Consider the following 14,717-nt stretch of genomic DNA (forward strand, 5'->3'; position numbering starts at 1 on the left):
AACTATTCGCGTACTTATTCGTTTGAGAGTTTATCGTATTCTCTGTACAATCGTTTTTGCAGTCATACATATTTCATTAAAATATATCGCTTATCTTTTTGTTTTTCTTTTTTTTTTTCATAGTAACATTTTTTTTTTTATATGACTATGGGTGAAATTTATATCATGTTGGAGGATTTAAAAGTCGTTTTGAAACAAAATTGCCGTCGAAGAAATAAATCTTCGAAAAAAATCTCCGTCACAAAATGGTGCAATCTTGAGGAATTGAATTTATTGCGAAAAGTTAATTAAAACTCTGAAATTTCGGATAACATTTATATTCTTTTCTTTCAAAAGTTGGACGATTATAGTTAATATATCGCAGCAGGTGATATCGAGCTCCATACTTTCTTCTTTTCTTTACGATATCACATCATTAATTTTTTCGTGTTTCGTTAAGAAAAGTTTGCGCCGCGGAAAAAAGAATCGTGCGGCGATTATATTCCGACGTCGGCGTGAAATTATTATAAGTCGAAGCATCGTGAATTTACTTTGAGAGGCAATTTCTCTCAGACCGTGCGAAACTCGAGTGTCGTAGGAAAATGAAAAGGGCAAGGGAGGCGAAAGAAAAACGTGAAACGTCGGTTCGCTGCTTCTTCCATCTTCGTCGCCTTGCCGCACTCTTGGAAAGAGGAATAAATTTTGTACGGTTTTTCTCTCTCCTCCTCCCCCTCCCTCTCACCCCTCCCTGTATATTTGTTCTCCCTCTCTCTCTCTCTCTCTCTTAATTCTAATAAGATCGACGTTATTCGAACCTCTTTTCTTTGTCTCAACCGTCACAAAACTTTTCGTTATAACGTTATTCGATGTTGCCGGACAAAACGGCGTTATTATAATTCGACGAATTATGAATTTAATTTATAAGCGAGATAATACCTCGACAAAACTTTGACGTCAAGAGAGAACGAGGCTAGAAATTGAAAAAAGGGTGAAGAAGGAATAAAGTGACTGGCGTGAAATTTTGTCGGTGCCCGATTTTCTTTTGGCTCTCTTGGAATATGAGTGACTCGATACGGCAAAAGCAGAGAGGATTCGAGATGACGGTTATCACCCAAGTTCTGCCAAAGTTTTCCCTCGAAAAAAGAGAGAGAGAAAGAGGTGGAAGAAGGAAGAGGTAAAATGGAAAAGCTGCGAACCGTATATTGCGATGTGAAAAAAAATTCTCTCGTCCGAGGCTCAGAATGCCTGGTAACACGTGCGGATTATTTTTGGAAGTAATGTCTATCGATTTTTGAATAACTCCTCAAAGTAAAACAAATATTTCTTCAAAAATTTTAAATTTAAATGAGCTGCTAATCGTTAAAGTTTTAACGACTATATAGAAGCTGTATGTATTTGTCTCATAAAGTAAATAATTTTATCATATTAAATTACTGATAATAAAAATAATGAAAACAGAGAATTCTTTATCTTTTTCATTATACTTTCAATTTTATTAACAATTTTTTTGCTTTAAAGATATCACGAAAAATGCAAATATGCGGATTGATTTTAAATCGAATTGCAAAGCGAGTTTCATTCCATGGTTTGATTCTTTTATCCAGTAATCGATGTAGTTAATAAATTAATAAAATTAGTAATAGAGAATCTCGAGTTTTAAATTTGATAGGAAGAATATCGCGAAATTTGATTAAACGCGCTATATGTGGGCGACAGAAATATGCAAATACAAGTATTATTGATATTAATCGACCGATTAACTCGTTTGTGCACCGGCAACTGTGGTCATAATTAAGGCAATTAGAAATTTATGAGTGTTATAGTCTATTGAGTGTCTACCGGTTTCGCGCGCGAATCTATTTAACGTCATTTTACAATAATTAGAATAGAAATGCGATTATCGACGAAACGGAATAACGAGTGTATGCGCGTGCGCGCTTAAAAATCATACACTGCGATGCATATCTCGTGCATGATAATTGTCGAATCGATATAGGAACGATGTTATTTCCTTTCTATGCGGAAACACCATGTTACTGTCCGATTCCAATCCCGATCGAAATCGGTAGCGATAAATCCGTTAAACTAGTCACCAGACATCCTATTCTCATCGGACTTCTTTTTCAAGGCAAAAGAGATTCACTTCAATACTCTTTTTTTCTTTTCAATCAGAAATCGTCTTTCTTTTCCTGCAATGTCCAATGCAGAAGTAATTTTGGATAAAATATTGGTGATATGTCACAGAGAAAAGAGAGAGAGAGAGAGAGAGAGAGAGAGAGAGAGAGAGAGAGAGAGAGGTATAATTTGTGAGTGAATTAATTTTTTTCAATAGTTATTAAATGTCTACGTCATATATAAAATTTGTCTAGAAAAATATAAAAATTCTTGTTCACGAAGCAACATAAAAATAAAACACATATATTCTCGAGAATTCTGGTGATTTTGTATTAAATTTTCCACGCTCACCCGGAAATCTATCGAGCAACGTTAAATCAACTTATCGATATCGATTGCTGCTTTAATCAAGTGCATTAACGTGGGCACATTATACACCGCTTCTCTGCGAGATGATGCAAAATCGCGTACCTCCTCTACTAATCGGTTTCCAGCCATTCCGGTTGAAAATGACGCTCGTAAATGATTAAACTACAAGACTATTCCGATTCGATTAATGAAACAGCCGCCGCCAATTAGGAGCGATCGTTCGATGGCGCAGAATCGCATGTCAGGTTTAACGCTCCCGTTAAAACGAAGGATTGTATTATTCAATAATGGCGAACGAGAAGGATACCGAAGTGCAGCGCGATGAAAAACGGTAATCCGTGACCGTGTGCCGAAACCGTGTGAGTCGGAAACCGAGCAGAGATCTTGCCGATCCCGGTCATACAATCGCCGACGATCGCGTGATCCCTGAGACTTTTATTAATTCAATTAGGATGTCGCGACGGCACGTGGCATTCCAAGAAAGACCGCGGAAAGTAATCCGGAATTATTCTAAGGAAGTAACCGGCTTACCGAATTATAATCTGTCGACAGGCCGAATGAAAGATATCATATTCATCTCTTTTTCTTCAAAGATTCAAAATTCTTCATGCTTTGAAACAATCAAAACGAACGATCCAATCCACAATATAATTATGTTAATTAAGCTTACTGACGTTAATTATGTTTATTCCATTAATAAATTAGTTTCTGAAAATAATTTTCTCTTGTCTTGACATTTTCTAATCATGTACGATAACTAATGGATTTGAGTTCTAAACTTTAAAGCATGTCGTTAAAGAGAGAGAGAGAGAGGGGGAGAGAGCTTTTCTATGCAGTAAAGTTTTGTTTCAGCTACGCCTTTAGTTAAGTCAGCGCAATGCAGATAATTTGGGATGCTCCCTGTAAACACGGGACATCGATTGAAAGCTGATCCTTCCGACGAGGATCCTATTTGCATTTAATTAGCTTGGGCCGATATGTTTCTATGGAGACGTCACTGTTCGTCCATTTTCAACCATGGACACGCACTCATTGACCATAGATAGGTACATATTGATTGTCACATCAATAACTCCTGTAATCATTCAGGATGCATACAATGATTGTCCATTGTTGTGTCATTAGCCTATTTGGCAATCTAAGATGTCACGGATACGTCCAATGGACATTGGCAAATTAGATCTCCTTCATTACCATCAATGCAAAATGCAATTTGAGTCAATCTTTTGATATAATGATGTTTTTACATAACAAGTTTTTATAAATTTATTTTTTTAATTAAGAAGGAATTTCCCTTCTCTCCCTTTCTCTCTCTCTCTCTCTCTCTCTGTTTTTTTGTTTTTAATTTATATAGATAAGTTAATTTTTTTACGTTGCGAAAAATTGCGGAATTGCAAATGTACATATAATGATACGATCGCAGTATCAAAGAGATATTCATCTTTTCTAAATTTGTAAAATTTTTCTAATTTTTTAATTTTCTTTTCTAAATTTTCTAAATTTTCGTGAGAATTTTTAAAATAAAAATTAGAGAAATGCAGGCGTTTCTCCCGAATTGGCTCATATTTCTCTTCTTAACACGATAACACCGTAACACCGTGCCTCTTTTTTGATCCTTCCGACTCGCTCTCACGCACGCCCGATTTCAAACGGACACTTTTACGCGTCACGATCATCGACGGCTCGAAATCGGCCGGGGAGAATTGATTTCTCTTCCCCGCGCGCGACCGAGGATCTTCTTGGATCGAGCGGACTTACCTTACGCTTCCAGGCTGGAATGTCAAGGAAAGAAATCAAGGGTTTGGGAGAAGACTTGATTATATACACGTGGTGTTCATGTAAGGCCCCACAAGCTCTGTAGTCGCCCGTAGATGTGAGTGGCCTCGTATCTCGGGTCTCTCATCTTGGCGAATTGAAACACACTCACTCGAGTCAAGTGAAAAGTCGTTAATTTCGAGATGTGAAGAGGAAAAAAAGACGCGTGCCGCGCATAGTGAAGCGGCTTTCTCTCTTTCTCGAGTCTCTATTTTTCGTATTTCTTGCGCGTAACGCGACGAGTAAGACATAATTCGTGTTAGGGTCGATAAAGATTAAAGGACGTCAAATGGATGATGCGATAATTCTTATTGGAACATGTATAGGAAAAATTGAAACCACATGTATATGTAGAAGAAATGGATCTTGTGATATCCTTATTTCGGGACATGCGAAATCGTATTCAGAGTGGATAAAAATAAAAAAAATATTAGAATATCTCTCTTCAATCACATAGATATGCATAATCAATCGTTGATCAATCAAGCGACTAATCAAAGCTTTTCATCAAGTCGCGATTATGCGACTAATGTCTCAATTTCCGACGAGCCACATCGAATGTTCCTCAAGATCATTTCTCATTTCTCGTCTCTCTCAGCTCGTCGATCAAACGGCGAATGATCGAACGACCTTCTTTGCCGTCGCTTTCGACATGTGACAAGGAGATTCCGCGAAGCTGGATTACGATACTTACCGGGGACACCTCGCTTCTTAAAGAAATTGCTGATGCGAGGGATAAATACTTTCGAAGAAGCGCGTTGAGCCTCGTCGTGAAAAAGTCTTGAAAAACGACAACAGATTAAATACGTTGCACGCGATCAATCGATCGATCAATCCGACGTGCCGTCGACAAACAAACTCATCGCACGTGAGTATTACACGTACGTGCCGTCATCGCACGATGCGGTTGGCAAGCAGCCGCCGTCAGTAACCATGCGGCCACTAACGCCTACGAAAACGCTTCGAGTCTGACCGCAGACCGGATTGCAGGCTGACAATTAACCGAGCCGCCCCGAATCACCCGAGATGAGACGAGAACGAGCGAGCATACGATCCTATCTCTAAATTGCAAGACGAGGCAAATTGCAGCAGATTCGGGGGATGATCCTAGAACTGAAACTCGCAAACCCAAATTTTCATCAATAAGACCAACTGTCACGTAATACCTACTAATCTGAGACTCCCGTGTGATTGTCGCTCTCCTATCTTGCGCCACGTGTCAAGATATTCTCCTCTATCCTCTGGCTTGGCATTAATTTAATCGTGCAGGGATGAACGCGCATATCTGCGAAGTCGATCCCGCCGACGGCGGAAACGTCGTCTGGCAAACCACGAGTGAGTCGAACGAAGAGTGGAATTCTATCTGCTTGTGCGCGATTTACCACGTTTATCTAGTATATTCGTACAGGCGCTTGAGGGAATCGATTATATTCTACGTTCTTGATAACTTCACTGGCAGAGGACAAGTTTCTATTTCATCTCGAGTATATATATATATATATATATTTCGGAATATCGGAATGCGAAGACACGCGATTCATGAAGAAAGAACTAACTAAATGAAGCTAATTTGAAAACGAATAACGAATCAAGAGATTTATCTGTCATAACGATAGATTTTTACTGACTATTCAATCTAAGCCTTGAAGAATCAAACGAAGAATTTGTAATTTTTCCATTTTATATATAATATTTGATACTCTCGTAACTAGTAATATTTTCGAATTTAAAAGCATTTCGACACATTTAAAAAAAAAAGATACTGTCTTTACATTCGGATTGTTTTATTTACTACAGAACGTAATTTAATACATGAAAGCTAAATCATGTCGGGCACAAAATGGAATGCTGTTTGGATGTCGAAGAGTTAAAAAATTTTCACGGATTTTATTTGATTCCCGGTTTTATTGGATTCACGATTGAATTTACCATCGCATCATTGCACTATGTTCAGCTGTGACAATGAAATTTCTGCTAATATTTTCAATAGATCTGCCAAGGGATTTGCGTTGAGAATATCGCTTTACGATCGCTTTTGAATTTATATTAGTCGAGAGCCTCACTTAATATAATGCACTGACAGATAATGTTCTCTGACCAGCGTAAGACGTGCTCTTTCAGAATAAGAATACGCATTGATAGCAGTTCATTTTTGCATTGTTCAATAACCAATATCCATTAATAAAGTTTAACGAGCACTCAAAGAATTGTTAGCGTTTTAATAAAATAGAACATGTACTACTTATCTTTTACATTAATTAATTATTGAAAAAATACACGTTGGGATCTGTCAATGAATAAATAATAAATTGACTTTCCATCTACGTCGATCAAACTTAGTGTGACACAAAAATATAAATATATGTGAAAAATGATTTCAGTTTTTAATAAAGTTTTAGAAAAAATTACGTTATCAAGTTTTTGTTATATAATATTTACAAAAATACAGAATAAATTGTACAGAATAAATCGACAATAGCTGTTTTCGTCCTTGTAATTATTAAATCTTTGTATAGGTTTTGCTACACAATCATTATCTATCAATAAGCAATGAGTCTATTAAGAAATATTCATCGTAACTGCCCGCACCCAATGATTTGCCAAAAATATTTTATTCCAAATTTCTCGATTGCCTATTGCTCGCATCGATCGACGTACACATATATGCTTACACATATATGTATACATATATTATATATAGTGATCCGATTTTTCAAAACTTTTGATATGATCCGTTTCCGCTATATTGCGTCGAATCTCGAGATTCAATATCGTTGGTCCCAGATCCGCGATGGAAATTGAAATTTGCATCATTCGCTGCGTGCTCTCTTTTGAATCGTGCCTAGTAAATGAAACGCTGAAAATGATTCGCAATACGGATAACGTTGGTCAAGGAAGGTATGAATAGTAAATCGGCGCGCTGCGACGACGACCAAAGTTTCCCGCCTCGCATTAAAATGCTCGACGATAATATCCTAATTAGGAACTTTTCCCAACAGCCGCTAAATGGACAATTAATGGCGCGGAATATCGATACATCGTAGTGTGCAATCGTTATACGCGCGGATGCCATAAAGTTTTAATTAAACGTTTCATATTTGAACGCGCGGTAAAATATATATAACTTATTCCCGAAAGCCAGTCGTGTAGTTTTATTCAAAAAAGTCCCAGCGGCGAGAACTTCGTAATCTAGAATGAAGGCTGATAATTTGCCATGTTGCTGCGGAAGTTCGTGCATATCGCGTGCAACGCGATATCAACCGACCGTGACACATTTTAATAAAAAAACAGAGTTATTAATAAAAAATACATCTCCTAATGGATTGAAAATAATAGAAGTATAAGTCAGGGAATTTTATAGAATTTTATAGAATGTCTTAAACTTTGTCTCGACTACTTTACTTAAGTGCATTCTTGCAGACTTTAATCCACCGTTTCAAACTTTAACCTTAACTAGACAAATTTCACGACGAATTTGGAATTACAGATCTTTTCTAGATTTTAATAATGAACATAAAGAAATCAATTCGAGAGTTCTGAGACATTATATATAATATATTCATCGCGATGAACAAAAGGACATTGAATGCGCGATTCTTTCGCGACAAATTCCATGGCCGTCACATATGCTTTCCAAAGATTCTTTCCGATTGGATTAAATAAAAACAACGCGACCTCACGTTGAGCGATTTGGTGAGCGATGGAAAATTCCGATGGTCTTTATAAAACTCGGTTCTTAGCTAGACGTAACTTATGGTTCACGCGACAGGCGCGATATCGGTATATCGGAAGGTATACCTAATAATACAGCCGCGCGTATTAGTGATGCAGTAGCTGCTCGCGCACAATCGCCTTCGACGTGGCTGACGGGCCTGCTCTTCCTCGTCGACTATTCCATGCGATAGCCTATGCGCTCTTGCATAAATTTGCATAGCGCGCGGCGATGAACGACGGCGCGACGCTCCGAGGTGGCACGTTAGCACAAAGCGGATCCGGTTCGTCGGCCGCGCCTATCGGCTTTTCGTCTCGCGTTATTTTCTTGTCACCGTTACGGATTATTCCGCCGATTTAAGCCGGAGCTGCGCACCGCCCCGAGCGAAACGGACAAAACTGAAGCTGCCGGGCCGATTTCGTCAACGTTATAAGGACGATTTATTAAATTTCCTTAGAGTTATTCTGTCAAGCGTAGCTCGCAGTTAAATTCAACGTGAAATAATGATAGACTGAGATTTTAAGAGAAGCTTCAAGAGAACAGCTCCTCACTTTATTCATTTGAAAATAAATGAGACAGCTAAATTATGATCGAAATTAATTGACGAAATCTATTTTAAGACGTACGTTTGAGTCTTATATTCAACGCATGGTTTTGCGATATAACAATGGAAACATGGCCGATGATTTAGTCGCACGTTTGTATAACAATTAAATACGCAGCTATAAATAAAGCAAAGTAAATCGAGTAATTAAAAGCCCATTTAAAATCTGAAAATTTACCGTGTAATTATTTCCTTGCAGAAATATCTTTGATTAACATCAACGAAAGATTTCATCTTCTTTATGTTAAAAGGCAAAAAAAAAATTTTCATTCTCTGTAAAAATTGTTTGAAAAATTGTCAAAGCGATAATTTTGACGCCACTTGTGTAAACATTGTGCAATTTCTCGGATTGTCACCGGGTTGAAAAATTGCTCCGCGGCTTATTCGCGACGCAGGATTTCGCAATTCCATCGGCTTTAGAGCGTTTAAATGAAATTTGCGAACCGCGTTTCTGCGATCATATTCACAGCAATCGACGTTCGCTGATCGATATTAGAGGCCGCATTTATTCGACAAATTTGCGAGTTATACGATACGTTTCCGATAATCAGAAATTCTCGAATAAGCGGTATCGCATTTATTAAAAATGTTTTGTTTTGCCTCGAGTTCGAGAAGTTAGTCTGTTGCGCTCCATCTCGATTTGCGAGAGCAAATCAGCTTGCAACAAGCATTTATTGACTATCTTTCGATTTATTACAGATATACGTCACGAATTTTCGTCGTTTCAGTCGACACTGCACTTTATCGGCGCGAATGAGAGCGCGTTTGCGAATTAGCACGTTTCTGTCGAAAAATTCCCCAAAAACGAGAAGGCATCGCTCGGACTGGACGTCATATTTCGCGGACATTGAGCAATAATCGCGCGAGAAAATGTCATAAAGAGAGAGAGAGAGAGAGAGAGAGAGAGAGAGAAAGCCACGAAATTATTCAGCTGTCAATTTCGGAGCAGTTACAGAATGCCTCTCTCAATGGCGCGAACAGACGATTCAAATGACGAGATCATTCAGTCGATGAAAAACGATTGAAACTGTTCCGAGACATTGCCTTGATTTATCTCCGCCTGGAGAGAATTCTCCGTTACAAAGGATATTTCAGGACGAAAAAAATCTACGACTCATCAAATGATAAATATGTCACGCGAATAAAACTCATGGCGCTTAAGATTAAGCAGAATTTAAAAATATTAAAAAAAATATCGTAAAAGTGAAATGTGCTATAAATGGAAAATAATATAAAAACTTTTAGGTTTAATTAAATACTCTTCAACTGCGACATCTTTTTCTCCATGATTTTTATTCGCGGAAAAGGACCCAAAACTTGTTCACGCATCACATATTTTTTCAATTGGAAACTCTAAGCGCTTTAATTGTGTAGCAAAACACATGTTCGAAATTTTAGATTTTAGCATTGTTCTCCCGATGATGAAAAATATTTAATCGACGAAAGATGGAAAGTCAAAATTACTAATATTAACTGACTTAACAATCCAGCACCTTTGTCGAATTATATTAATTGCATAATTCATTGAGTAGCTATCAGAGACGACTTTATGCGAGCAAGCGTGTAATTAGCAGCTCGTGCTGCCAAGTGTACTGTTTCGTGCTAAATTAGCGATTTCATTTAACCATCTCCGGTCGCGATTCACGGAAGTAACTTTCCTTCCTGTACGTGAAAGGCAGGAAGTAAGCTTCTATTCTCGTGAAGCACGACGGGAAGGAACGATTAATCGGTAGATTTCAATGATCGTGATGACGATGCAGAATTTTTTTAATAGACGGATCGTCAAGACATGTTGCCACTTTGTTAAAGCGCTCACTAAAATTAGGCTTCTTACGCGCGCAAGATTGCAAAAGAATTATCAGGCTATTAAATGAAAAACAAGAAACATCTCTATGTTTCTTAAATATATAAACTTCCACTATCCTCGCTTACAATTAATAAAATCGAGAATCACAATATGTAACAATTAATATGTCAACTATATATATATATATATATATATATATATATATATATATATATATATATATATTTTTTTTTTTATTAGAAATTCTTCTAAATATATCGCTTATCAAAACGAAAGAATCAGCTACGTGAAATCAAAACATCCACTGAACTGTTCATTAGAAGCTAATTACTTCGCGCTACTAGACCTAGCTAATTAAGAGATGCCCAGAAAAAAATTTCTGGATTTCGATGATCCTAGTTCTATCCTTTTCTTTCTTTCTCTCACTCTCTCTTTCTCTGTTGCTTTATGGACGAAACAAATTATTAGCTACTCAATGTAATTTTTTGTGATACTGTTGAACGTTGAAGGGGTTGAAACAGCAGGGAAATGGCCCTGCAAAAGGACGAGAAAGGGCACTTCGTGGATACGAAATAGAGCCTAAAAAGGAATTTGCGTTCAGCGCCGCTCTCATGGGGGTTTGTTTTAAGATGCACCGCACGACGCATTTATCCTAGCCATGGACTTTAATTAAACTTTCTTTCCCAGGGGAGAGAAAGTAGTATAGGAACATTCCTCACCGTGTGTATGTGCGTGAGGATATTCTTTTTTTCCCCCTCTTCTTCTTCCTTTCATTGAACAACAGAAGGAACCAGCTTCTGGAAATCGATGGTTTTTTTTTTTTTTTCCCCTGCGCGTCGCGCGTCGTCGCGTGGAATAACGTTTATTATACGTAGCTTGCTGCGCCAACTCTAATTAGACCAAAGTGCGCTTAATCAAATTTTTTTTCTTACTATAGTTTGAACGATGATGTAAAAAGAGGTGGAAAGTTCTCGTTATAACCAGAATTAAATCAAGTTAATTAGTCGAGATATTAAAAAGTTAATAGAATTATAACAGATAGAGATATATTGTCTTTGTAACTCGTTTTTAAGTGATCCTTAAGTAAAAAAACATTTCAAAAATGGCAAATCACGAATTGTGCAATGAAGTTATCTTGATGGTTGATTTCAACTCGCGCCTCTTCCGAATCTCACTTGTTTGCGGTAATCTAGGACGCCATGTGTAGTAACGTGATTAAAATGCGAAAGTGCTTTAATTCAACCTATGCGTTGAATATGAAAAGTGCACTTTTCGCATCGAAATACTATCCACCGCTTGCATTCGATGGTAACGAATCCTTAAAGGTATTAATCCAACGTGATTTCATTGGCTTCTATTCGTTCGTATCTGAGTTGATTCTCATTTTTGCAATCCCTTTTTTAAACGAGGCAACAATTGATTATCCTTACGCCGGACGATCATCAGGATTATACGTTTTCATCGATTGCTTTCTCGCGAGGTTTATGTAGATGTTAAAAAAAAACTTTTTTGATTTCCAAACTCGCAAAAATTAAACTATAAATTTTTGCTTCTAATTTACATGATTACTATAACTGATTACTATATATCAAGTTTTTTTACATCACAATGGGTCTTTTATTAAAGGTAAAAAAATATAACACGACAATTACATCGATTGTTCGACGATTTTATAAGCGGTTAACACGCTGTTTATCGAGGAGAGAATACTAAACAGACTCATATAGGTAGATATATGTGTGCAGGACATTTATATGGAAAACATAATGCAACAATATATATGAGGCTCTACGAGGGAAATCTCAAAGCTTAGGATGTCGTAAAAAAGAAATGGAAAAACAAATTCGTCGTATATGGATATTCGAAGAAATAAGACACATTCGGGACACGTCGCAGAAACTAAACCAACTAATTCGGCAAGAACCAAAGATGTGAGCGTTTCCCAGGCAATCAAGCGTTTTATGTAAATGTACGGCATCGACGAGAGTTGCTGCTGGCTTGAGCTCTAAAATTCTCTTTAGTTTCGGTCATAACAGTAGAGATTAATTTTAACGATCATGCACTATAGCGTTTTCACGCTCGCAAATGTAATCTATTTTATCATCTCATCGCCGACATCGCGACGGAGTATACATAGTTTAGCTAGTCCGTCAAATTTCATTTCCGACATTCACATCTTTACTACTTGCTATCTTGACATAAGGATTACCATCGATGCACACAAGTATAAAAAGAAAATTATACATAAAAGAATGCCGAGGAAAACCTGTCTAGGAATGTGAGCCGTCTTTCGCGAATGAGCGGAAACTGGCTATATATTTACGAATGTGATTGAATTGAGCGAGCTCGTCAGCATTTTCCATAAAATATATTCGCGTCGGATGTTGCTTGAATTTTACGACGTTACCGAACAATCCGCTTAGAACTAATTGCGACAATTTAAATATCGTGATGCGAATGCGATCTGCTTATGTTTTTAAAAATATTTCATGAAGAAAAACGTTCACGATACAAAGAGTGTTTTCTCTCTCTTTCTACTAAATTCTTTTTAAATTGAATGATCCATTTAAAATGGCAATTGCAACGTTTCTAATGTGTGTTTTGCTCGTCGAAGATGTACTTTCGTTTTCTTATTCTGCGAGAGAAATAGCAAGGAAGATTTTAAGGGCAAAATAAGATGCAATCACCTTTTCTCGTTATTCCGGATCTCTCTAGACAAAAGATATTGTTTTCTTTTTATTCAAAGTTGAATGCAGCAATATAAGCGAGGAATTCAATTTGACGACTTTAACGCGCGAGGAATCTGGACGGAGATCAATTTTCGGCGATATTCTTTTCCCGGCGAGAGAAGGCAAGTCTGTACCGTTAAAATGCGATAAACCAGTGGTGGGATCTGAAAGCTCTTAACGTTGATCCGCGCGATCCTTCGCGACATTCTCGGGACGTTCCACACAAACGCGACATATATTCCATGGAATTGCCATGACAGGAATTGCCGTTTCCTTCGTCTGATATCCCCTCTCTTCCTCCTCCCCCCAGGAACAACCATCCCGTCGCATCGGAAATAAAGCAAGATTGTGACTCGTGGCGAAATTTTAATAACTTTTTGCTAGACAAATAATTTCGTGGAAAAAGTGGGCGAATTAATGATTGCAATTTTTTTCAGCCGTTTTTAAGAAACTATCTTCGCGCAGATAATGTACAATTTTTTGCGAAATTATTCATAACTCTGGTTCGAGAGGAAATTAAGGATACAATAGAATACTGGATAATAAGTCCCAGGAGAAGAGAAAATAGGGAATTATCGACTCTCGGGAAACGTATAATCCTGATTCTTGCGCGGTGACCTCCTTATTCCTCCATCCCGTTTCTAATTCGAGCTGGGGCAAATCTTTTGAGCGCTAGGTCGCCCGAACACGCCAGCCCTTTCGAGAAGCGATTGAGTTGCCCTTTTCGGCGTGCTTGATTCACGAATTCGCTTTCGAACGCTCATTATCCGAACGATAGCACCGATTCACTTGTCATCCTAGACTACCTTCGTAATCCGTCGTCTTCGATTTTCCACCTTTACTGGTCTGGTTACTTCGTCGTAGGTTTTCTAGGAATTGCGCAAAAGACAGGCGAAGGTACGTTTATGAGGCGCGCCGTTGCATCATCTTTATCTTATCAGTATTAATTAAAGTTTCGGAATTTGCATAATCCTACTTTGAAATTATATATAATAATTCTCGAATTAAATACCATCTTGATAGCGTAATTTAGATAGAAAAGTTAATTTAATAGTCTGTATATTTTTTTTTCTCGTTTCATTTGATATTACTGTAATAATTATCAACGTTGCGTGATGTGCATCATCAATACGCGTAATGCTAAGTAATTACCGCTATCGTGTCAGATGATCGTGGCGCACCCCGTTCTTCACGGATATATACACATATATGAATGTATGTACAGACATTGTAAAAACATGTTTGTGTGCTAGATGCGAGTTACCGTTGTTTGACAATCATAGGTACCTATTAAAGGGACAGCGTCCGAAGTCGTCGGCATGCTTTCTGCCACGAGGTTCAGGAAAACTGTCAGCGACAGCAGAATGGTCACTCCTGAACAGGTCCAAAAAAATCAAATATCGTTAAACTGCGTTGCAACGCGCCGGTTTAACGTCTATCTCGCGCACCTAGATTAAGCTTACAACTTTCCTCTCAAAGACTAAGAGAGATCGGGATTAAAATCGCACGAGTGTTTTCGACTTTTCCGAATAACACAGATCAACGCAAATCGCATTCGAAGATCGTTCGAACATCTGAGTTTTCCTT

The 14,717-nt window shown here is 37.7% G+C and overlaps 1 protein-coding gene across 5 annotated transcripts in view; it reads right to left on the reverse strand.

The window, feature by feature from the left end:
* LOC126854677 (neuronal acetylcholine receptor subunit alpha-7-like) overlaps positions 1–14,717 on the reverse strand; it is a 210,262-nt gene that overhangs the window by 57,651 nt on the left and 137,894 nt on the right. For 4 of the 5 annotated variants that reach the window (XM_050602049.1, XM_050605413.1, XM_050603727.1 and 1 more), the window contains exon 9: positions 14,418–14,504. The exons of the other annotated variant lie outside the window; for it this stretch is intronic. In XM_050602049.1, coding sequence (XP_050458006.1) covers positions 14,418–14,504 — 87 coding nt within the window. The remainder of the gene's footprint in view (positions 1–14,417; positions 14,505–14,717) is intronic. 5 annotated transcript variants of the gene reach the window in all.

The sequence above is a fragment of the Cataglyphis hispanica genome, chromosome 1 (genome assembly GCF_021464435.1).
Source record: "Cataglyphis hispanica isolate Lineage 1 chromosome 1, ULB_Chis1_1.0, whole genome shotgun sequence".
NCBI classification, from domain to species: Eukaryota; Metazoa; Arthropoda; class Insecta; order Hymenoptera; family Formicidae; genus Cataglyphis; species Cataglyphis hispanica.